This window comes from Vicugna pacos, chromosome 30, assembly GCF_048564905.1.
Source record: "Vicugna pacos chromosome 30, VicPac4, whole genome shotgun sequence".
NCBI classification, from domain to species: Eukaryota; Metazoa; Chordata; class Mammalia; order Artiodactyla; family Camelidae; genus Vicugna; species Vicugna pacos.
The window spans coordinates 18,096,142-18,122,385 of NC_133016.1; the positions used below are offsets into that span (position 1 = coordinate 18,096,142).

Genomic DNA, 26,244 nt, shown 5'->3' on the forward strand with positions numbered 1-26,244 from the left:
TGCATAAGAAACAAGTTTGAGGCAGCAAGATATAATAAATCCAATACAGAAAGGATCTCAAGTTATAATTCAAAAATCAAAAGGTCTATGGCTACTAGTAGTTACTGCGCACTTGAAATACAGCTAGTGTGAAGCAAACTGAACTGAGATATCCTAGTGTAAAATACACACCATTTTCAGACTTAGCATGAAAAAAATTATAAACATACCAATAATTGTATACCGATTGCATGCTGAAATGATAATATTTTTAATATTATGAACTCAGTGTATTCATTCAAACTGTTTTTAATGGGGACACTAGACATCTTAAAATTACATTACGGTTGCTCGCATTCTATCTCCATAGGGCAATGCTGGTGATTTAAGACTAACCTGGGGAGACCGCTTGGTACTAAAGGGGAGAAGGGAAGGGAGAGCTTGAGGAGGGAAGTGATGGTAGTCAGCGCCTAAGGTAAAGGAAAGTAACAGGCTTTGTTTGTAACAAGTCATTTAAAAATAAATCCCTATAAAAGATGGTTACTGTGTGGGATCACCCCGGACAATACTGTGGGAAGAACGTCTTGGAGCAGGAAACGATTAATTTCCTTGAAAAGCCCCCAAGAACTTAAGTTCAGCTTTTAAGGCTCCCGATGCAACCCACCGGCCTCGCACTGGAAGCCGGGCCAGCTGGGCGTGGGAAGGGCCCTGCCCGGAGGGAGGAACATTCCGGGGTTGTGCGGGGAAGGCCCAGGAGCCACGCGGCTCAGGAAACCACCCCCGCGGCTGGATAGGAGGACACCTCACTGGCCCCTCCTTGGATAACTCTCCCTAGGCCCTTACCCTGAAAGAGGGAAATCTCTCCCACAACGCCCTCCGGGCCCACGCCTACGCTACACTCCAAGGCCGCTCCCACTGTGCGCCAAAAGACCCCACCCAGGTGGGCAAGAGGGACGCCGGGAACCGAAGAAACCCAGGTGTGTGCTTCCACTGCACGCGCCTGCGCTAAAACCCCTACTCCGCCCCCTTGTTTCAGCCTCTGCTACCGCGCCTTAGGCCTCCCTCCTTTTCCCCGCCCCCACCTGTGTACGTCACAAGAAATGACGTGTAAAGCGAACAATCACAGTCCCTCTCCTCGTGAGCCAGTAGGGAAAGGGGAGGGAGGGGTGGGGGGCAGAGGACGGAAGGAGCAGGCTTGGGGCCTGGCTCATCCCGGTCACCCAATCAGAGAGCTCTGGGGCGGGGCCCGAGAAGAGGGTGGGGGGGTGGGGCTAGGGAAAGAAGTTAGAAGGCTGCGGGAAGGAGAGGGCGGGCTCCCCCAGATTAAAAGCGGCCAATCAGAGCGCGCCGGCTTCTTTCGGAGAGCGGCGTGGGGCGTCGCCGCCGCCGCCGCGCGCGCCGGGGGCTGGTTAAGGCCATGAAACAAAAGAAACCCTGAGAGGGGAGCCGCTGCCACCTCCACCAGCCCGCCCCGCTTTCGTCCCCACCCACCCACCTAGTTACCTATCTCTGCCTTCTTCCCCTGCTCCTCCACCCCGCCCTCTCCGGCCTCCGGGCGGCCCTGGCGCTCCTCGACCCGGGTTGCGAGCCCCGCCGCCTCCCCAGAGGAAAGGTGTTTGTGCGCTGAGCAGGGCCGGGGCCCTGTCCGCCATGGGGCTCGCCGCCCGCCGCGCCTGACCCGGCCGCCGCCGCCGCCGCCGCCATTGACAGCGCGCCGCCGCGATGCCCAGCGGCAGCTCCGCGGCCCTGGCCCTGGCGGCGGCCCCGGCCCCCCTGCCGCAGCCGCCCCCGCCGCCGCCGCTGCCGCCGCCGCCTGCGAGTGGCCCGGAGCTCGAGGGGGACGGGCTCGTGCTAAGGGAGCGCCTGGCCGCGCTAGGCCTCGACGACCCCAGCCCGGCGGAGCCCGGCACCCCGGCGCTGCGGGCCCCGGCGGCTCAGGGCCAGGCCCGGCGGGCGGCGGCGCTGTCTCCTGAGGAGCGGGCTCCATCTGGCCGGCCCGGGGTCTCGGAGGCGGCCGAGCTGGAGCTGGAGGAGGACGAGGAGGAGGAGGGGGAGGAAGCAGAGCTGGACGGAGACCTGCTGGAGGAGGAGGAGCTGGAGGAGGCAGAGGAGGAGGACCGGTCGTCTCTGCTGCTGCTGTCGCCGCCCGCGGCCGCCGCTTCCCAGACCCAGCCGATCCCGGGCGGGTCCCTGGGGTCGGTGCTGATACCCGCCGCCGGCTTCGATGCCCGGGAGGCGGCCGCGGCGGCTGCCGCGGCAGGGGTGCTCTACGGAGGGGACGATGCCCAGGGCATGATGGCGGCGATGCTGTCCCACGCCTACGGCCCCGGCGGCTGCGGGGCGGCGGCGGCCGCCCTGAACGGGGAGCAGGCGGCCCTGCTCCGGAGGAAGAGCGTCAACACCACCGAGTGCGTCCCGGTGCCCAGCTCCGAGCACGTCGCGGAGATTGTAGGTCGCCAGGGTGAGTGCGGGTGTGTGGGGAGGGTGTCCAGCTGGGCATGGCCCGGGGCGTGGGTGGGGAGACGAAAGAAACGAGCTTGGGGCGGAAAAAGCGAACCTGGCGAGTCCACCGCCAAGGGGTCTGGGAGGAGCCGAGGGTCGACGAGATGAGAAGATGGGTCACCTTGTGAAAACCCCACGGTGTTCCGCTTATTTGCACAATAAAAGGTAGTAAGTTTCTCCAGCCACCCAATCCGGCGGCGTTCACTTTGCTCGGTCTGTATTCCTAACACTTGGCTGGCGTGGCACCGAAAAACCTAAGTGAGGTGGTAAAAGGTCGGTGGGTTGTGGATTCGATTATGTGCACGGAAAGCTTCGAGACTGCAAGTTTGCGCAGCGGACTGTCTTGTAAAAGCGCTCAGTTTCTCTTACAGTAAGCAGCTGGTTCGGGTGAAGAAATTGACAGAAATGGTGTCTTGTAGAAAGAGCTCATTCGAGAGGGAAGGGGATGTTCAAGTGGTCGTTACCACCCCCCCCCCCTCCGCCCCTCTGCTATTCTGAAACTTAGCTTTTGAAGAGCAGTTTGAAACTCTCTGTTGATCTTATTGTATTCCTTTTGATACATTTTTAACTCTCCAAAAGGCACATTGGCTACCTTTTAGAACACTTCAGGGCACACGATGAAGAAAAACTGGACAGTAAAGTCGTTAAGTTAAGGAACTTCATGCGTTTATACAGTTTTCAGTAAATTCTCTTCTTCACTTGCCAGCACACCAGTACTGCAGACAGACTCCTCCCACATTGTTCAGACAAAGGACCTATGTCTCAGATTCCAGGAGTAGATTTGTGAAGGTGGGGGGAAGGGGATGCCCAGAGTACCTCTGTATCCGACATTTTTAGGGAAGATCCTATGCTCTTTAGTGTAGTTTTCCCCCCTTTACTAAGGGAGTAAATATTACCTGCAGCTGACTTATTACAATATGATTTAACCTGGTTGATGCCTTTCTCCTTACTGTTAGGTTGACAATAGTGTTGGGGTCAAATAAAGAGAAATGATGGCGCTGCTGCTTAAATGATCTCATCTTTCCCAAGTCGTCTAAAGTACACATAAATAAGAGGTCTGTCGAAATGGTGGTTTCAAATAACAGAGTTGGCTCATTTCTTACCTCTAGGATTTTAATAAGAAAAAGACCATCTGAAATCTGGATAAAGGAGATAGCTAATTTCAGACTGCCTGATGACTAGTGCTTAGAGGCAATGTTTACAGCTGGTGCCATTCAAATGAGTTTATTCCTGTAGTTTGGTAAATTTTGCATGCCTTGTTTGGTTTTTGGTTTGATGTAGTTGTTTTGGACCCCCCACCACCAATGCTGAAGATACTACTCCAGAAGAGAACTGTTTAACTTTACATAGGTTAAAATTATATTATCTCAAATTAGATATCCAGAGTGAGTTAACAGTTCAATTAAGAACATCGAGGAATTGCTACATATCACGCTTGTATTTTGCCAAGCATTGGGTTTATGGCAGCTGGGAACTTGATTCAGACCGGCTTGCTGCCCTTAAGAAGCTAACAGTCTAATAAAGCGTGGAATGGCACTAGTCTGCAGTTAATGACACTATAGAATGTGACAAACAAAACACATATATAAGAACATCAACCCTAGAGGACCTTGGAGAATGGATAGGATTTCAGCAAATGGAGATGGAAGAAAGACTGAGGGACAGCATGAGGAGAGGTGTGGAGGAATCATCTCTAGGTATGATTGGAAAGTTGTGGGGATTTTTGTTTGTTTGTTTTGATACTTAGGGACTGATACGGGAGTGATGAAAAGGGGCTGGAAAAGTGTGTTGACGCCATACTACGATGCCACTTCCTCAACACAAGTTGCTTCAGTGTGCTTATGGTGACAGGTTAGGATAACAAAGGAAAAGGACACTTGGATGCCAGTTTTACTAAGGGACAAGATACTGAAATCTTTTGTATATTTAGTTTAATACAAACTTTTGTCCTCTATGTCACACCCTTTAAAGCGTGATTAAAATGATCCTTCATTATGCAAACTGTACCTTTATACAAATCCACTGTTTAAAAGTAACTGATTCATTTCAAGCTTTAATTTTTACCAAATTATAGCAATGAAATAGTCTTTAAGTTTTTCTTTTTAGGACTGTGCTTATTGGTTAATAAGAAAATGTGAATCTATGTCTTAGGACATGGGGACAAATTGCTGACTATTCTTTTTGTGTTTAATATTTTCCCAGTTGTCAGTACTGTTAAAAGCATGTCATCATCCCCTATCTTATCTTAAGAGCAGAAAGTCTTAGCCTTTTCCTGCTCTGAACCATTCAACTACTGGATCATTGACCCCTTTGCTCCCCCCACCCCTCAGCAGCACCATAATAAAACCTGTAAAGTTATCTTTCCACTCCTACAGAAAACCAGGCAACATCTAATGTTTGCATCCATTTAGCATGTGATAATTTTCATTTTCCCTAGGTGAATAAACAGGGTAAATCATTTAATTTACTTTTTGCTTTGGGTGAACTAAATTTTCCTCCTTAAGATACCCATTCCTGCCATTTTATTCATTACCTGAAGTGATAATTTTCAGTTTGACATCTCTTTAATTGGTTTTGGAAATAATTATGTCACAGATGGAGACATTTGTGACTTCAGCTCTGAAGGAAAGAGTAGGACAAATGAAATTCTGAGTCAGAGACTAGCAACTCATGTAGATGGCCTCTGGTTCCAGTGTCTTTCAAAAAAAAATTTTTTAAACTGCTGCTTTTGATAGTGATGAAAGTTGGCAGAGTGTTGACCTCATATTTATACTCCCCACTAGCAGATGGTTATTTGCAAATGTTAAATTGGCCCCCCTTTTATAAGCTTTGCATCTCATCGAAACCAACATTACTATAAAATCAAGTCAGGAAATAAAGAGGCTTATTGTGGATTAGACGTTTTAGAATATAGACATCTAAAGTAAACCTAACAACAGATTTCAAAACTAACTTTTTTTAAAAATGTAGTACCTGAAAGACCCCATTCACAGTGGTTAACAGGTTTAAATCAGCGGACTTTGTTCTAGTTTGTACGGCCATGGATAACCAGTTAGACCAAAAAGTGAATTAAAGTAGAACTCTGTACCTATTCTTAACTACATTGTAAATAAATATGGAATGTCATAAATTCAGTTGTTTGAAAGACTTATGTAACCCAAGGTTTTATATTACTGTTTAAGATTAATGTACATCTGCAACTATTTTCATTAGTGATTTATTTGATGGTATATGTGTGTTCTCTAGCCTCAGAGTCGAGAAAAGCTTTTTCTGGCTTTTGGGGGGGGGTACACTGTCAAAAAAATTTAAGCTTATACTCTATCTGAATATTTAGGACTAACACAAAGATGAGGTCAAAATGGAGATTGGAGTGTTTTGATTTTTTTCCCCCCTGCACTGGATTTTCTTGTACCCTACTTTGGCTATCCCTGAGCTAGACCTTAGAAATTTTTTGTCGTCTTTATTGAGCTATGCTGTCTCCACTGATCCCCAGTGGTTGTGTATATTGTCAGTTTTTAAACAATTAATATGTTACATTGCTTAAGGTTGTCTTAAATATATCCTCGTGAAAATTTTTCCCAGTTGCTGAGAGTGGAACCACTCTTCCGGTTCTAAAAAGCAGCAGCTTGGTCTTGTACATAAATTTTCTCTTTAAGGAGAAATATACATTTCATGAGGATAACTAGTTTGAGATAATGCTAAAACACAGTGTCTTTCTTCTTACGGAGGAGGAGGGATTATTGGCATTCTTTCTGCCAGGTAGTATAGCATGTGCTATTTAACTCTGCTAGATGGTTATCCCCATTTTACAGATGTAGAAACTAAGATCCTGATAGGTAATTTACTCAGATAGTGGAACTTGGATTTGGACCAGTTTGTTTGATAGTAAAGTTCTTACTCTGCATTGCTGCCTCAGTACTAAAGCATTTTGCTAGGCTTTAAAATCTAAATAATAGTTTGTATTAGCTCTGGGATTGTTGGGGAAGCATCAGTTATAATTGTTTTGCAAATGAGTGGGGGAATCTACTGCCTTTCCTTCCTACCTTATTAGCTGATGAACTATTTTGATTCACTAGGGAAGAAATGAAAAATGAAGTGGTAATTCAAGGATGTATCTTCTGCCCCCTGATAGAAATGCCACCAACCTAAAAATGATCCCAGAGAGTGAAATAATTGAGAACTAATACTATGTTAGAGATTTCCATTGAGAAAATTTTCCAACAATGTCTATGGGTTGAAATTCTCCGTAGTTCTTACATTTTAAGTTTTCAGGGAAAAGTAGGATTTAGTTATAAGATTGTGCTTATTAGTGTTTCGTGGATTTGGTTTTGAATGAATTTGATATTTGTACAGTGTGATGAATTTAATGCTTTTGTTTTAAACTGTGTCTTAAACATACTTTAGAATGTATGTTTTAGTATAAAAAAATATATATTGAAAACCATCCCAGTTTGCCCTTACCAGTCTCTGCTCAGCTGTGGCATATTGGAAAGAGCCATCAATCAGAAATTAAAATTCCTAAATTCTGATTACCCGGTGCCAATAACACACTTTGTGGTTACTTTAATCACTTCAACTCCCTAGGCTTCAGATTCCTCTTCTTCAGCTGGGTATAATCATATCTACTGTACCTCTAGGGACTCTGAATTATACACAAGTTGACATATATATGAAACTGTAACTGAGAAGCACACACTACTTTTAAGTTAAATCTGAAATTAACTTGACCCACTCTGTTTAACCTCATTCACCTTTTCTTGGCTTTAGCCGACAGTTCACACGTTACTGTGTTCTTCCAATGTGATAGAACTAGAACCAACCGATGTCTGAATGCCAGGCAGACACATGGCACTTCTATCCAGATAGGCTTAAATGATGCTGTGAAAACAAAGAGCCCCAACATCTCAATATTAAAACAAAATAAAGGTTTGCTTCTTATTCACAGGGGCTCTGCTCATTTTAGTCACTCAGGGACATAGGCCTGCAGAGCAGCCACCATCTCAGGTGTTGCCTGGTCCTCCCCTGTGACAGAGGGATGAGGCAGTGGCAAAGCACAGACTGGTCTTCAAATGTCAGACTGGAAGTAGTAATCACATCTGCTTGTATTTCATTAATCGGAGCAAGTCATCTGGCCACACCCTTCTTCAAGTGGGTGAGAAATTGCATTACAACCATGTGCTCACAGGAGAGAACAAGAATATTCATGAACAGCCATGACTACCACTGTATTTTATAATCTATGGGATTGTTACAGAACTTTAAAATGTAATTTATGCCATACAGAATTTGTAATTTAAATTCAAAATGAAAAAAACAGGTAATATTCTTAAGATACTAAATAGAAAGTGTATTTGCAGTTTAAAAATGCCTTTATGAAACTCCACATAGATTATGGATAATCTGTTTTAAAACCCCATTGATCTTTAGGTGATTCTAAAGTGATATGTTTTTTATTAAAATGCATCTTAATCCTTCCCAAAGGGCTTATATACCATAATGCATGTTTACTGTAACTTTTTTCCTGTGCTACCATTAGGTACTATATAGACATGTATATGGATTAAATCTGATATTTAAGCTTTTAAAATGATATTCTAGTGTCAGTAATACCAAGCCCAACCCTGTTAAATTGAATATGCATAGCCTAATGCTATTTGAATACTTTGTCTTTATTCCGTGACTGATTTTGACAATTTGAAGTTACATTGCATAGAACCTCTTTTCATGCCAGTGTTTGGGATTTAAGAACAATTCCTGTGGGTGTGGCTTGTTGCCTTTGTCTGTTAAGCAAAAACTGCAGTTGACTGAATGCAGGGAGGCCTGATTTGACCACAAGTAAAGTTGTCATGAAATATTAAGACTAGGCCTTAAAATAATACAGAAAATTATTTCATGAACTGCAGAGGTAGTTGAAGATAAGCATAAAGTCATTTTGTCTTAAACATGATTAGAGGAGAATAGGGAGGGAATAGTTCCAGACAACTTAGAAATCTCCTCAAAACGTTACCAGTGTAAAGTGTTTGCCCTGTAGGCTGACCTTTCTATACTGTCCCCCTTTCTGTACCACTCTCCCCTCCCCTTTGGCTCATCTTCTGCCTTTCCACTAGTACCTGCAGGAAAGGATACTGAACTTAGAGTTAGAAAACTTGTTAGAAACCTGGTTTCACCATTTGTTGCCTGTGACAGTGGACAAATCATTTAACTCCACTGAGTCTCAGTTTCCTTTTGTGGGAAGAAAAAACTTTTTCCATCCACTTGTTCTTCCTGGCCTCCCCCTCACCCCTCATTGGTCAGGACACAGTTTGAGAAGGTGTCATTAGTACAAATTCACTGTACAGTTAAAAGTACAGAGATAATATATATGAGGCAGGGTAAAATTTATACATTTTTTTTATTGCTAGATTTGTACTCTGAGCAAATGCTAGATGAAGCCCAAAATTGTCACTTTAGTAACTTTTTATACTAGGGTATATATGCTACTAGTTAATGATATCCTTTTTTTTTTTAATTTACAGTGTCTTAAAATTTATTTAAAATCGGAACTTTTTAAATGTATTTCCTGGTAAAGAGCTAAGCTAGTCTGTAGTCTGGAAGAGAATCATTTACAGATGAATCTGATTCCACTGTATGGTATCTAAACAGGTAATTCTAAGGTTTCGCCTCTAAAAGGCATGAACCTAATTTTAAAATCCCCAGCTAGGAAAATTGTTCTGCCTTTCATCTCTAATTTACACCCTTTTCTGGGTGTCACAGCTTTAGTGAAAGGCCAAATATGTGCCTTTTTTAATTAAGTATTTCGATCCTCTTGTCTAAACTAAGTGAAAAAGGAGGAGGAAGGATTTTAAATATAGTTTGACCTCCATTTTTAAAGATATTAAAATAAAAAATATGCAAGGACTTCTCCACTTCTAAGAATCAACTAAGAAAATAAGACAGGTTGAGAGTATGGTGTATGTAGGGAATGGGGTATTTAAGAGTCATTAATTTATAACTTTGGGCAAAGTGTTGGGTTTTCTTCATGTATAAAATGAGACTGAATTAGATTATCTCTTGTAGCTGTTACATTCTGATTTTTGTCCAGAAAGGGTTCCTAAAATCATGTAAAAGTAAATCAGTTTTCAGATTACCAATTAGATTGACTTCAGCATACCTCCTCCCAGTTTTGTAAAGTAGCTTTTAACATGCTTTTCACAGTCTAAATGTAAGTTTTGTCTTTAGGAGGTAAGTAGGATATAAATTCTTTTAATATTTTTAACTTCCCTATAGAAAATTGATTCATTTGATTTTTTTTAAGTAATGAACATTAAAATGTGTCAGACAGTATGCCATTCCATTTGATCCATTCCTGTTTCCATCATACAGATAAAGAAACCTATCTGTGGAGACATAAGTAACTTTTTCAGAGTCTCAAGCTAATAGGATTGGAGACTTCAATTCTCAGTAAGTGGTAGAGCAAGCAGACAAAGCAGCAAGGATATAGAAGACACTACCAACCAGATGTTTTTGAACTAGATAGAAGTGGTGTTCGCACAACACTGAATATACTGAATGCCACTGAATTGTTCATTTTGAAAAATGGTTAATTTCTAGACTGAATTTCACCTCAGTAAGTTATTTAAATAAATAAATAAATAATGAAATGCCCTCCCAAAATAAACTGTTGAGGGCACAAAGATGAATAAACACAGTATTCATAATTAAAAAAAAAAAAGAAAATGACCGATCACTATCTGTACATGAACATGTGTAGATACCAAATCTTTGTGGTGCTTGAAGTTTGTGAAAGTCAGTGAGGGCAAAACTGAATCTGTCATTTCTACTTTCTTAATGTCACTTAAAGTATCTGAAACAAAGCAGATACTTGCTGTTTTTATTGAACTGAACTGTTGGATTAGAAACTTGCTATTTTATTATTATTTTAGTTTTCACATTTTGGTAATTGGGGTTTTCTTCTCTTTTGCCTTTATCTCTAACCCTTTAACTGAGGAGCCAGTCAACCTAAGATGTCTGGATGTTTTGTTTTAAAAGCAGTAAATGTTCATATGAATACTGATAATGAGTAAAACTAAAATCACATAAATGAAGCTGTTTGAAATGTCATAGTAATGCCTAGAGTGAAACACTATTCATAACAGAAAATTTCAGAGAATTCTGAGTATAGTTACAAGGACTCTTGAACCCTATAAAGGAAAGCTATTTCTATATTATGCATTTAGGAATCCACTGTATTGCTAATTTGTACTGTATTTAAGTGGATTAAGTTGTATGCATAAATAACACACTCTAGTTGGGATTTAGCTGATATTCATCAGTCTTTGAAGCTATAATACTGAAAAATTGACTCCTTATAAAATTAAAGGAGTTTTGATTAGTGTGTCTAGCTATTCTAAGCGAAAAGGACCTTATTTATATGTAAAATCATTAAATAATATGACCCCCCCATTAATTCTAATACATTATGAAATATACACATGAAATAATATGTTTCTCTACCACTTCTAGAGAAAAATGGTATGTAGTGAGAGGAGTATGGAATTGAGGCAACTCGTGTTTGAGATCTGACTTTGCAGTTGGTAGCTCTCTAAGCTCTTTCTGTTATTTCAAAGCCAAGCCTACTGGCTCGGTTTATTCATGTTGGGTAGTGGGAGTTAGGTGGCCTAAAAAGCTATCCTTTACTGAGCACCTACTTGAATAACAGGCTTGGTAATAAGTATTCTTAATACATTATTTATTTCATTTAATCATTGCAACAACCAAGTGAGAGGAATATCTGTAATTTTAGTTCTTCACCCATAAAGGAGAGGTTTAGTGACCTGTTAGAGCTCACAAAGCTGGTTAGTGGTGGTCTATCCAAAGTCTTGTGTTCTCAACTATTACTCAACCTACTTTTCTTGGGGAAAAGAAGAATAGATATATGCATGCGAGATATGGTAGTATCTGATTGTCCCTAGTGCTTTTTAGACTTCAGAAAGAAGTGATTTTGTATTTCCTAGAAGAGGGACTTGGTAAAAAAGAAAAGCACTGGAAAGGACCTTGAGGTTGAATGACCTAACATTAAACCTCAAGTGAGCTGGTGGTAGATTAGAGGCCAGTCCTGCAGATAATCAGTTTTTTGCTCCTTACATTGTTTCTTTTAAACGAAACCTTCTAAGATTAAGTGGTAGCTGTGACAGTAGGAGTCATAGCTCTGTATTATTCTTGAGTTCTTAGATCCTTTCACACATACAGTCTCATCTTTTCCAAATGGCCATGTTTGTTAGTCAGAAACTTTGTTATTCAGAAGATGGGGGAGAAGTACTAGGAGAATTTTCCCGATTATTTAAGGGAGATATCTGAGCAGAAATAGAAGAGGAACTAGGCATGTTTAGGAGATGATAAAGTCTGGGAGAAGGTAAGTGATGGCCCCTTAACTGGGAGAAGGATGGAGTGGGGGTCGAGGGGGAGACAATTTTAAAATCAAGCCAAGAGTTCTAATTTTCTCACAGGTAAAAAGAACTCAGGGAGTTTCACTCTCTCTCCTCATTTTTATTAAAGTGTGTGTGTGTGAGAGTGCGCGTGCACGCACATGCGCACACTGATTTCTCTCTTAAAACCACACCGCTGGGGGAGAATTTTTGAAGAAGGTATATATACCCCAAGGGTGACCCAAAGTGAAAATATACACAGTTCTGGTTTGTGCTCATATTTTACCTTTCTCAAGTTGCCTTATACATGTAGCTAGTTTATTCAACAAGTGGAAAATACAATGAATTTAATTTCTGGAGAACAGAATCCTCTCAAAAATCAGCAATGCTTCACATAACATTTGGGTCTCCTTTCTTTAGAAAACAAAACAAATTCTTTGCACCTGAAAAATAGTTGGAACTCCCTTGCCTGACACTGAAGACCACCTCCCCATGTAGCCTGCTCCCCTGGCATCCTCCCCTCCAGCCACTCAGAGCTCCCCGTGAACTGAGCCAGGTGTGGTCTCCTGGCTGCCTTCTTGGACTCTTGATTCCTGCTTTGGCCCTTGTAGTTCCCTCTGCTCTCCTTCCCACCTGGCACAACCACTTTCTTCAAGCCTAAGTTCAGATGTCTTTGAAACTTCCTTTCATTTACTGTAAACAGTAAAGTCCTGTCCTTTTCTACGCTCCCACTGCTTTGTATGTCTATTTTCATTAAAGCGGTTATCTTAGATCAGTATTGTTTGCATGACTGTTTCCCTTCTAGACTGTGAGCTCCTTGAGAACAGAAATTATGATGGTTGCTGTATTTCAGCTGGAATTAGCACCTGTACCTTTATAGGGAATTTAATACTTGAATGGATAAGTTCAAGTACGAGGCTGGTCTTTTTCTCATACTTGGTGAATGTCCTTGGGCTGGAGAAGGAGTGGTGTAGCTGGTCAAAGTCCTTAGGACAAGTGGAGGCCAGCTTTTACTTGTATGTCTCTTACCAAATCACCCACCTCTTGACAGGAACACCCTGCCTTTGTCAACACCCTGGCTTATTTAGTTCTTTTCTACCTATTTTGATTTTTAGCTCTATCCCTCACCTTACTCCAGGGCCTGTGATCCCCAAACTTTTCTTGACCCCCTTATATGTAGCTACTCTGGGCATTGGGTCACTATTCCTAGGTTAGGGCTTAAAATTTTTGTGAACCAAACACAGTCCTTTGTTTAAAAACCAGGGACGTGGTAAAATGAGGAAATAATTGGAGGAAGGGAAAATGGTGGTATAATAGGCAGACTAAACCCCCTTCCCCTGAAAATGCCTATACCCTACATCCTGGAAACTTTGAGTATGTAGGATTATGGACCTTGAGATGGGGAGATTGTCTGAGGTCATCTGGGTGGGCCCGGTGTAATAACAGTCCTTTAAAGCAGAAAAACTTAACTAGCTGAGCAGATAAGAGAAGAGGAGCAATTTTTGAAGCATGAGAAGGATTCAGCCTCCACTGCTGGCTCTGAAGATGGAGGGACAGGGTTACAAGCCATGTTGGTGGCCTCTAGAATCTGGAAATGGCCTTCAGTGGACAGTCAGCAAGGAAGCAGGGAGCTCAGTCCTATGATTGTAAGCAACTAAATTCTGCCAGTAACCTGAATGAGCAAGGAAACAGATTCTCCCCTGGAGCTGCCAGAAGGAACACAGCCCTGCAAACACCTTGATTTTAGCCCTATTGAGCACCATAACAGACTTCTGACCTACAGAACTATAAAATAACAGATTTGTGAGGTTGAAGCCACTGTGTGCGGTAACTTGTTATGGCAGCATTAGAAAACTAAGGCAGGTACTAAGGAAAATTAACAGAAAAAAATTTCTGGGTTGAGGCCTCCATTTTCCTTCCAGCTCTCAGCTCCTAGAGGCCACCTGCAGTTCCCTGCCATGAGGTCTCCGAGAGCAGGTCACAGCGTAGAGTGTTTGCTTTCTTCCAGGCTAGCCAGAGGACATCAGACTACTTCTGAGACCAGCTGGGGAAAACTCTTTTAGAGGACTCGTGATTAGGTCACGCCCACCCAGATAATCTGGATAATTTTCCTATTTTAAGGTGAATTGATTTGGACTGTAATTATATCCATATTGCCGACTGTAATTAATTCTACGTCTGGTTAAGTACATTATTCCACATTTTCATGGAATTAGAAGGTGGCCCTAAAGCGGTTTTAAGCTTTTCTGACTGTGGCACCCCACCCCTCCCCTAGCAAAACATTTTACCTTGCAACCAATTGCACATATATTTCACTAAAACATTTGGAACCTATTAAATTGATATTGGAAACCATGGTTTGAGAAACACTGAAGATAGCATTTCAACTCCTTTTCTTCCTTCCAGCTCCTCTCCCAGCAGCAGCAGACCTCTCCCTCTTAATTGCCAAGGAGCTGCTGGTGGGAGAGGCTCCCTTTACCCTGGAGAAGCAGGACTGAACCTTGACTGTACCAGGGAGTGAGACGACCAGATTTCTGGCTGCTGCTAAAGTGTTATAAGGTGAAACACAGCCCCAGCTACCGTGATAGAGAAAGCGGAAATGGGTTCCTACACAAGGGAAGTAAGTTGGAGACTATTTGGGAATTTACTTCCAAATCAAAATAAAATTACAACTAGGAAAATCCTAAGTGTTATTCTCGATCTCCACACAGTCTGATAACACAGCTTGCTATATGTTGGTTTTTATTTGTAGCTGTAAGAAAACAATTGTTAGTCCTTACCTCTTGTACTTAAAAGGCAGTTATGATCACTTACCCTGCTGTTCATAAATGTTTTAAAAATGTCAGCCAAAATTTTGACCGATATGCTAAGTGTAATAAAATGTGTCACTTCATAGCAGATTTTTTAAAATCTTCTAATCACTTCTTTGAAAAACTAATGCATTTGTATGGTTCAGAATATATTTAAAAATGTAAATGTACAAGGAAAATTAAGTCTCACTCCTCCCCTGTCCACCTGAGTCAACCAGTTTCATGACTGCACAGTATTTCCTTATATAGCTGTACCAGCCTCACACTGCTAAAGACAGTAATATAATGCAGAGGTCATTTGCACCTGCACAAGTGTGCATACAGATGCGGTTCTACCAGTGGGATTGTAGGGACAGACACGTGCAGTTGTAATTTCAGTGGATATTGCACACTGCCGTTGAGCTGTTTATCTCTCAGCAGCTAAATGTGAGGTCCTCTTCCCCATTTTGATATTTGTTTTTGATATTTGACAGTCTTATAGGTGGAAAATACCTCAGTTCACATGAAAATGGGAATTTTCATGTTCAAAGACATTTATATATTTTCTGTAAGCTATTTCTTTGACCTGTTGTTTTCTGTTGGGTTTTGGTGTTTTGATATGTAGTGTATGGGTATGTGTGTAAGAGAAAGTAGCCATTTGTGATGTGAGCTGTAAATAATTTTTTACCTTGTTTTCGGTGACTTTTGCCACACAGCAATTTTTTTAAAGTGCAGTCTAATCTATCCAGAACCTTTGTGGCTTCTGAATTTTGTGCTACTCTGAGATTATAAATTTTTCCATGGTTTTTAAAAAATCTTCACATTTTCAAATAGAAAATAAATCTAAAATACTCTAGAAAACTTCTTACCTCCACCACCTGCAAAATAATAAAGCTAGTTTTCTGATTTTCTCCTTTAGTTTGTGTCATCAGTTTAGAACTCTGCCTATTTAAGTTGTCCCCAGCTTTATAATGTATATGTATTCCAGAAACCATGTGTTGGTTGGTTGGTATTCATAATATGTATGTTCCTATAGAAATAGTATGATTGAAGAGGTTTCCTATAGTCCTAATCTGAGTTTAGGCTACAGTGTTTAAAGCTGCCTTATAAAATTTAGGAGCGAGAAGAAGTACTTCTGTCTGGCAGTGGCGTAAAAGGGGTTGGTTTTGCTGTCTTCTGGCTTCCTCTTTCCCTGATCTACAAAACCTAAGCACATGACCCTTTGGGGCAGGGTAGGCCTATCTTTTGCCCTTATCTCAGAAGTGGTCCAAGCTCCACCCATGGCATATTTTCTTTTAGGAATATTTTCTTAGTTAATAATATACCTACTAGGCATTAAACAAAAAGTGTTCTAAGGTGCAACTCATGGTTGCTTATAATCTCAGAAGCATTTAGAGAGGTTTCTTAATTTAACTTTCTAATGTTCATTATAGTAAGGGTGGAGAGGGGCCAACCCTAGACTCTAAGGCTAACTCTCCCTTTGCCCTATTATAATAGAAGTTCCCTGGTGTTTTTCTGCAGGATGATCAGTACCCTCTTTGTTAGGAATGTGATTCTAGCAGACTGCCTTCTTAAGTTGTAGCCCAGAGTATAAACTCATGTATCCAAATATTGACAGTAAGTCTCCTGAGTGTACAGTAAGAACAGTTGTTCATACCACCCCTTTCAGAGCTGAGGTATCTCCATTGTTCACGTATTGTTCAATGGAAAGCAACTGCAGTTCTCAGCTTCAAGCAACACCTGTGCTGACTGAGAGAGCTTCCTAGAGATTCAGCCTATATAAATGATAAGTAGATATGGAAGTTTTACTGTTCTGGTTTTCCAATCCACTTTCTATTGTGGGGCAAAATCTGATACAGATTTTCCTATACTCAGAAGCTATACTATCAACTTAATCTTGTAGTTCATTGTAGGTATAAACTTGTAGCAGCACTGTATAATAAAAAAAACTTTACTGTTTCACAATAGCATAAATTTGACTCATTGTAGTAATTTCTTGATAGCCCTAAAGCTTCCCCCTCCCCTCAGCCCTTACCTCAGCCAGTTACTTGCTTTCCTGGCAGTTTTGCTTTTAACTACACACCTCCCCTCTGGTCTTCTCAAATGAATATACCTTCAGATAAGAGTAAACCTGGCTCTAAAAGTGTTTTCATGATAGGTACCTAAGATCCAGCAGGAAGAAAGCTGCCATTTCTTTATAAGTTCTGCAGCTTCTTGGAAGGGGGAACAGGATCTTCATTTGTAGTTCAGATCCCAAAGTTGAATGATAGGTTGAGTAAAGTTCCGTTGAATATGCTGTAATTGAAGTTAGCATAATCAACTCCCTTCAACAAGGCTAGATTAGCAGTATGGGGCCAGAATATGAAAGTCCAGGGAAGCTCTGCAAAAAAAACCAAAGCAGTATGTTTAAGAAAGGCCCACTGTTCTTATATAGGAAAACAGTGGTCTTCGTTTCAACAAATGTTATTTGGCCACCCCATGGCATATACTTAAGCCAGCTGCGAAGGGAGAATGCTTAGGAAGGGCACACAGACCAGGCGTCAGGGAGAGGAAGCTTCGTAGAGATTGAAACATCTAAACTAAAATCTGAAGGGCTACCAGGAGTTAAGCAGAGCTGGTAGTAAAGGGGCAAGGGCAAAGGAACATTCTGGTCCTGGTAATAAGGGAGCATGGACAGGAGTGAAACATGGTGGGAGCACACTGCAGCATTTAAGAAGTGAGGATGGGGAAAGGAGAGTGGGACAGAGACAAGGCTAGGGAGAGGCAATCAGGTACTGGGTAAAGAGGGACCTCGTGTGTGCCACATTGTTTGGACTTTATCCTTATGGTGAAAGGGAGCCATTAAAACAGTTTATGCGAAGAAGTGATGTGATCTGTGCTTTGTTCAGAAAGCATCATCTGCCTACAGTGACTATAGAGGATGGACTGGAGGCCGGAGCCCTGTTTGGTGAGGGTGGAGGGGACTACTGCAGTTCCACCGGTTGGAAGTAATGTCTGGGAAGAATTAGTTATTGTACGTTATAGATTTGTTGGGGGCCAGTAAAGGTTTAAGAAAGAGAGCTGCCCAGATTGACACATGTCTTCAGTAGCACCTAGCTTCTTTATTTTGAGGAGCTGGGAATCGTATGATATATTCATTAGAAGAAATCTTTTCTGGCAGGCTTCACGATGAGCTCTTTGAAAAGTATAACCCTAGAGTTGTATGCCTTAGTTGTACGTTTGACATTTTAAGTTACCGTTTGAAGCCCTCTAATCTTACACGGTTGGCGCTAGTAATGGGTGATTACTCCAAAAAGTAAACATAGGTAGTTATGCATACGTGTCTTAGATTATTTTATTTACCTTAAATATACTTAGGATTTAGGGCCAAAGCCTTTTATTTGAGAATTGGTCTGCCAGCCAGAGTAGTCCTTCAATAAAACCATACCCAACACCCATATTCCATATAATTTCCGGTATGTTTATTTTGAATTTAGCAAAAACTTTACAGTGAGTACAGAGTTATTTTATGTTAGTTTGACTGCAGGATTTTACAGTTGTCTCACCCATGGTTCATCTGCATTTTTTTCTTTAAGGTATTCATCTTTATTGAAATTTTAAAAAATCAATTTTCATACAACTTCAGCGTCTTTTTGCATTCATGTCATTGGTTTATGTAATAGTTAATTTAGTTAACACATGAGTACAACTAGGATAAACAAATATGGGAATAAACACAATTGATTCTTTGTGTGCTTAAAATCCAACTGATGGAACAAGAGTGAGATGACCTAGCTTTGAGCATTTTGTTGTCATCAATTGAGTTTTACGGGGAAAAAGTAATGATGTTAAGGTAAAATGATAAGACAAGTAAGTAAAAGTTGAAGAACTTCTGTCATGTAGTATAGTTGTGAGAAATTTGAAGTTCTTGGACTAACAAAGACTAGATTTTGAAGTGAGACTAGGTTTAACTCTGGCTCTGCCACTTACTAGCTGTGTAAGCTTGGACAAGTTATACAATTTCCCTGTGCTTTATTTTCCTTAGCAATAAAAGGAGTGTAATAGTCTAGTTCTTAGGGTTGTTGTGTAGGTTAAATAAGGCAGTGGGTATTAAGTGTGTCACGTGTACATTAATAGCTTTTCTTTGCCACCAGTGCCCTGCAAGGTGATAAACTATTAGTGTTCTGTCCGTCAGACCCACTCACAGTGTAGCTGGCCTGTACAGAGTATGTCGTGCATCATTTGCAATGACTGATAGCAGGAGGGAGAAGACGATAAGCCTGACCTCTGAGTTAAAGACCTCCAGTAGATGTGTCACCTCTTCCCAAATGAGAGCTCACTGAGAAAGTACACCTCAGGAGCTAGGAGCCTCAGTGGAATGAGGAAAGCTTTATCATTACCTAGCGATAAGTTTTTGTAATGAAGGAAAAACTCTTAAAACTTTAAGTGATGGGGGGGACTGCCCAGAAGCAGACTCTGAGCTTGAAAAGAGCTTCCTGTCACTAGTCTTGATCAATATTGTTGAAGTGGATGTTGAGTCTTATGAAATATGTTTTTTCTAACAGGTTGTAAAATTAAAGCGCTGAGAGCCAAGACGAACACGTATATCAAGACACCTGTTCGTGGTGAAGAGCCCATTTTTGTTGTCACTGGGCGGAAAGAAGATGTTGCCATGGCCAAAAGAGAAATCCTTTCTGCTGCAGAGCACTTCTCCATGATTCGTGCATCTCGAAACAAAAATGGCCCTGCTCTGGGAGGGCTGTCATGCAGTCCTAATCTGCCCGGTCAAACCACCGTTCAAGTCAGGGTCCCCTATCGTGTGGTAGGGTTAGTAGTTGGACCCAAAGGAGCAACTATTAAAAGAATTCAGCAGCAGACCCACACATACATAGTAACTCCAAGCAGAGATAAGGAGCCTGTCTTTGAAGTGACGGGGATGCCCGAGAATGTTGACCGAGCACGAGAAGAAATAGAAATGCATATTGCCATGCGCACGGGAAACTATATCGAGCTCAATGAAGAGAATGATTTCCATTACAACGGTACTGATGTCAGCTTTGAAGGCGGCACTCTCGGCTCTGCGTGGCTCTCCTCCAATCCGGTTCCTCCTAGCCGCGCCAGAATGATATCCAATTACCGAAACGATAGTTCCAGTTCCCTGGGAAGTGGTTCCACAGATTCCTACTTTGGAAGCAATAGGCTGGCTGACTTTAGTCCGACAAGCCCATTTAGCACAGGAAACTTTTGGTTTGGAGACACACTACCTTCTGTGGCTTCAGAAGATCTTGCGGTTGATTCTCCTGCCTTTGACTCTTTACCAACATCTGCTCAAACTATCTGGACTCCGTTTGAACCAGTTAACCCACTCTCTGGCTTTGGGAGTGATCCTCCTGGTAACATGAAGACTCAGCGTAGAGGAAGTCAGCCATCTACTCCTCGTCTGTCTCCTACATTTCCTGAGAGCATTGAACACCCACTTGCTCGGAGGGTTAGGAGCGACCCACCTAGTACAGGCAACCATGTTGGCCTTCCAATATACATCCCTGCTTTTTCTAATGGTACCAATAGTTACTCCTCTTCCAATGGTGGTTCCACCTCTAGCTCACCTCCAGAATCAAGACGGAAGCATGACTGTGTGATCTGCTTTGAGAACGAAGTTATTGCTGCCCTAGTTCCATGTGGCCACAACCTCTTCTGCATGGAATGTGCCAACAAGATATGTGAAAAGAGAACGCCATCATGTCCAGTTTGCCAGACAGCTGTTACTCAGGCAATCCAAATTCACTCTTAACTATATATATATACATACATAAATACTATATCTCTATATGGACTCGTAAAGGCATGGGTATAATGGTACCCCCAGTAAACTTCCTAATGAATTCTTATGACTGTTATCAGGCTTTATTGGGATTAGGCTAAAGTTGTTAGTAAACTTATAAAAGGCTGCTATGGTAACACTAAACCTAAGTGGTCTCTTGTCTATTAGTTTGGTTTGAATTATTAATACTATCCTGTAGACTCAGAGACATAGCTTGTATAAGAATTGCTAAAGCTGACGTTCAACTCGGCTGAGTGAAGATAATCATAGGTGGTGTGAACCTATGAGAAAAGTGTATACGTCTAAGATTTCAAAACGATGGGTCCCAAAGCCTAACCACATTAAGAGTTTATGGAGGGTACTTGGCATTACAGATGATTCAGACACTTCCAGTGCTGCCTTCTTTACACTGCCAGTTTTGACAAAACAGGTTTGTTTGTTTTTTATTTTACAACAACTTATGCCTAATTCTGCAGGATTGCAAGTAACTTTTTAATGCATTGTGATTACTTATTGGTAATAATAGGGCTGATGGCAGTTTACTCCATCACTGGTTATAATTTGGGACACAAACTGCTACATTGACCTTCATCTCGCCCAGTGCTCACGGCTGGTATGATCAGTGGATCAGGAATGCAATTGTGTCGATTGTGAATTCCCACCCATTGCCTCCCTCGGTGAATCTGGAAATGGCCACCTGGGTTTTTCATTTCAGGAAGGGCTTTGGGATGCACCTATATTGGCTAATAATTGAGGATGCGAACATTCCATTCATTAGTCTGATCAAGCTATTGATTAATTTTTAGACTATAGATCAAAATGTGAAACATTTTATGTTCAATCCATATTTGTCTTGCACATTATAAATATATTTTTATTTTTAGTAATTTAGGGGAGGGGGGAGGGGGGGGATAATGATGCCCTTAGCGTAATTCACAGAAGCAGCTGTGACGACCTCCAATCAGTTTACTTCATTTCAAAGCTATTTCCAATCACAAGGAAAGATTTAAGATACACTTTTACATTTCACCTGTGGATGTCTACGACTTCATCCTCAGTATGTTCCCAAATCTGTGCTGGCATTGAACGGACAAAATGTTATACTGGTGGGTTTTTCTACTAATTATTTTTTGAAGCGTTATTTTCCCAACACAAAAGAGCTTTTTTTCTCAGTATAACAAAATTGAAATCCTATGTGTATTGAATAGTAAATAGACAAATTTTATTTTTTATTTCCACTTGAAGAGTTACATTTCGTATAAAAGTTTACAAATAACGGTTTTTATTTTGATTTTTTCAGTATAAAAAATTGCCTTGATGGCATATTATGATGTAATGCTAATTGCTTGTAGGATAGTTAAATGTCAGTATTGAAACCTAATCTTTATAGCTGCCATCTTGTAGATACAAACGAATGTTCACCAAGCATGTATTTTGTATTCTGTTGCATCGTACACTGCAACTAATAAGCCAAGGAATCGACATATATTAGGTGCGTGTACTGTTTCTAAAAACCACAAACTAAGAATGATAAATTATCAATATAGTTTAGTATTTGCTAATTTTACTACACTCTTTTGTTATGTATATGTAGGGAAGTGATAGGGATTATAAATTCAATTTGAGTAAAGTTTAAAACCATATATTTTATGATAAAGGGCCTTTAACTTAAGATGGCCAAAGCACTGATATTATATATTTGCTGTAAAGAGAATTATAAGAGTTTTATTTTTCTGATATTAAAAGTTACTTAATAAAGACTTGTTTCCATTAACTTGAATGTATTCTCCTTGGTGTTTTTCATGTAATCATTATTTTAGACTGGAGGATTGCTGTTTGCCAGAACTGAGAATTTCCTCTTACAGAGTTTCCCTTTTCCCCAGCCAGTGACCCATGTTCTTTCTTGTAGTGATTTGAATGTGTTCTTAGTGTTGAATGTGTGGGTTATGCCCCTATCCAAATTTAGCTTTTTCTTTAGATAAGTGTCATGTTATAGTAAAATTAGAGAATTAGGTAGTTTTAGATTGTGTAGTTGCATGTTTATATAGTTGACCACAAATAGTCACTAATTGTAAATAAAATAGTAAATGACTTTATACATATTAACTAAAATCCTGAGTCCAACTTACACTCTATTCAGTTTCTACCCTTTTTACGGATTTTTGTGTCTTTTTATCACCAAATCTATAAAACTAATTTTTTTCTAATATGAAGGTACAAGTTTTAAATTTTCAGTTGCTGAGTACCTTCTGGAAGGTTTTGTGGTTGATAAAAAATACTACTCCATTAATGAAACTTGATACCAACTAGAATAAATTGTTGCTGCTTGTTAAAAAGCAAGAATAAAGACACTTCTAAGATTGTTTTAATAAAACCAAAGTTCTGTTCTTGATAATTAAAGATATTACATAGCCACAGTAAGACTTTTCATTGTAAGTTTTGGACAAATTTTCAGGCTGTGCTAGAAGACTCTGGAATATATAGATTTGATGATGAGCAAGATCATTGCCTTAGAGAATTATTTTACTAGTTTTAGGATTAGTCTCCAGAAGTATGAAAGTTAAACAGCATAGATTGAATGAATGGTGACTATGAATTTTTCTTTATTTTTTGATGGCGGTACTGGGGATTGAACCCAGGACTTCATACATGCTAAGCACGCACTTTACCCCTGAGGTAGACCCTCCGAATTTCTTTAACTTTTACCTAAAACAAGGTCAGAATCTTTCAGAGGACCTTGAAAATAATCTACTTTGGAGCCTTTCCTTGGCAGAGGAAGCCAAAACTTTGTCTGAAACTGTTAGCAGAACTGATAAGCACTTATCCAAGGTCTCAGTCTGAATCTGCCTTTCCTCACATGTCTACACTGATTTTTTTGTTTATGGAAGTAGTGGGGGAGAGAGTTCCAGGAAACCCTGGGGACCTGTGTTACTAGGGAATTACAGCATCACACTGGATAATTTGCAGTGAATAATAAAGAATTAGGCAAACCTACTGGAGAGGACCTGACATCACTCCAGTTACACAACCTTGGAGACTAGATGCTAAACTGAAAACATTCAGATCAGCTAGCAGCTTAGTTATTGTAATACGTAATTTTTTTCTATAAAGGAATTTATCAAAAGAATTCCCTTGTAAAGTAGGTTTTTAGCAAGAATGAAGAAGGCTAGAATAATTAGGCTTAGAAAATAGGGACAGGAATGTTACTGTACTTCAAGTCATTGTCACCAGTGGATCTGTTAACATAAAAACACACTGGTTCCCAATCTGCTACCAACCTCCCCTCCCTTAAATTTCTACTTTTCTCATTCCAAAACTTATTTCTAAGTAATGCAGGTTGGGGATATGCATAATACAGGCCTCAGAAATACTGCAAGTTCAGTTCAAGACCACCTCATATAAAAATTATGTTTACACTACATTGTAGTCTATTAAGTGTGCAATAAGATAGCATTATGTCTAAAAAATGTACATCATCTGAGCCTTCAGTGAGTCATAATCTTTTTGCTGGTGGAGGGTCTTGTCTCAGTTTTGATGGCTGCTGACAGACGAGGGTAGTGGTTGCTGAAGGCTGGTATGACTGGCAATTTCTTAAAATAAGACCACAATGAAGTTAGCTGCATTGATCAACTCTTCCTTTCAGGAACAACTCTAGCATGCAGTGCCATCGGATAGCATTTTACCCACAGTAGAACTTTCAAAATTGGAGTCAATCCTCTCAAACCCCTTGCTGCTTTATCAACTAAGTTTGTCATATACTAAATCCTTAGTTGTCATTTCAGCAGTCTACACAGCATCCTCACCACCAGTAGATGACATCTCAAGAAACCACTTTGTTCATCCATAAGAAACACCTCATCCATTAAAGATTTATCATGAGCTTGCAGCAATTTAGTCACATCTTCAGGCTCCACTTCTAATTCTAGTTCTCTTGCTACTTCCACCACATCAGCAGTTACTTCCTCCACTGAAGTCTTGAACTCCTCAAAAGTCATTCATGAGGACTGGAATCAACTTCTTCCAAACTCCTGTTAATGTTATTTTGACCTCTTCTGATGAATCATGAATGTTTTTAATGGTCCCTAGAATGGTGAACCCCTTCCACAAGGTTTTCAGTTGACCTTGCCCAGGTCCATCAGTGGAATCACTCCATGGCTGCTAGAGCCTTACAAAATGTATTTTGTTAAAATACATTTTGCAGTGAACGTGGGCTGTAGAATGAATATTGTGGTAATCTGTACATCTTCATCAGAGCTCTTGGGTGACCAGATAATGAACAGTAATATTTTGAAAGGAATCTTTTTCTGAGCAGTAGGTCTCAACAGTGGGCTTAAAATACTCAGTAAACCATGTTGTAAACAGATATGTTACCATCTAGGCCTTTTTCCATTTATAGAGCACACAGTAGATTTAGCATAATTCTTAAGGGCCCTAGGATTTTCAAAATGGTAGATGAGCATTGGCTTCAACTTAAAGTCATCAGCTACATTAGTCCCTAACAAGAGAGTCAGCCTGTTCTTTGAAGCTCTGAGGCCAGGCAATGACCTCTCTAGAAGTCATAGGTGGCCTCTTCCAATACAAGGCTGTTCTACCTACAGTGAAAATCTGTTGTTCAGTACAGCCCCCCACATTAGTTAGCTAGATTTTTCTGGATAATTTGCTGCAGCTTCTACCTCAGCACTGCTGCTTCACCTCGCACTTTGATGTTATGGAGACAGCCTCCTTCCTTACATCTCATGATCCAACCTTTGCTGGCTTCAAACTTTTCTTCTGCAGCTTCCTCCCATCTCAGCCTTCATAGAATTAAAGAGTTAGGGCCTCACTCTGGATTAGGTTTTGGCTGAAGGGAATGTTGTGACTGATTGGATTTCCTTCAAGAACTTTTCCTTCAAACTCACAATGTGGCTAACTGGCCCTAGAGTCCTCACTTTTGGCCAGTCTCTGCTTTGGACATGCCTTCTAACCTAAGCTTTGTCATTTCTAGCCTTTGATTTAAAGTGAGAGACATGTGACTTCCTTTCACTTAAACACTTAGAGCCCACTGTAGGGTTATTAATTGCCTTATATCAATACCGTTGTATCTCAGGGAATAGGGAGGCCTGAGGAAAGGCAGAGAGACGGGGAATGGCATGTTGGTGGAACAGTCAGAACACACAAACTTCTCAGTTGTTTGCCACCTCATATGGGCACGGTTCATAGTGCCCCAGAACAACGACAATAGTAGCATCAGAGATCACAGAAGACCATAACAAATATAATAATGAAAAAATCTGAAATACTGAATTGCCAAAATGTGACAGACACAAAGTGAGCAAGTGCTGTTGGAAAAATGGTGCCGACAGACTTGCTCAAGGCCAGGTTGCCACAAACCTTCAATTTGTAAAAAGTGCAATAAAGCTAAACGCAATAGCACAAGGTGTGCCTGCACACTGTGAGCATCTTTTCCATGTCTGTAGACTTCCACAACGTAATTCAGTGGTTGCAATAATATTCTGCTTTTTGGCTATTCCACACCTTAACCATCTTCTATTAGTGATTAAGTCATTGTAGGCAGCGGAGCACTGATGAGTCAGGGAAGGACCCCGAGAAACCTAATAAGGAGATTCCATTTAATAAAGATTAAGAATAGCTGTTCTCTTTCAACTGCCATACCTTCCTTCTTGACTGCCTCAGACTGATTATTCCCATTAAGTGCCTTCAGCTGACCAGGTGAAAGAATTGAAAGAATGTTAAATTTTCTTACCATTTGGGGATTTTGTATGCTGCTTCC

The 26,244-nt window shown here is 40.9% G+C and overlaps 1 protein-coding gene across 1 annotated transcript; it reads left to right on the forward strand.

Moving 5' to 3' along the window:
* Positions 1–1,274: 1,274 nt before the first annotated feature.
* Positions 1,275–20,618, forward strand: MEX3C (mex-3 RNA binding family member C). The gene is made up of 2 exons (XM_015240548.2): positions 1,275–2,440; positions 19,219–20,618. The coding sequence occupies exons 1-2, from the start codon at positions 1,702–1,704 to the stop codon at positions 20,442–20,444; spliced, it is 1,965 nt and encodes a 654-aa protein (XP_015096034.2). The 5' UTR covers positions 1,275–1,701; the 3' UTR covers positions 20,445–20,618.
* Positions 20,619–26,244: the final 5,626 nt, after the last annotated feature.

Bases quoted from the DNA above. Each gene is read 5' to 3' on its own strand.
- MEX3C (XM_015240548.2), top strand. From the start codon at position 1,702: ATGCCCAGCGGCAGCTCCGCGGCCCTGGCCCTGGCGGCGGCCCCGGCC. The intron at 2,441-19,218 runs GTGAGTGCGGGT...TTTTTCTAACAG, and splicing joins GGAGATTGTAGGTCGCCAGG to GTTGTAAAATTAAAGCGCTG.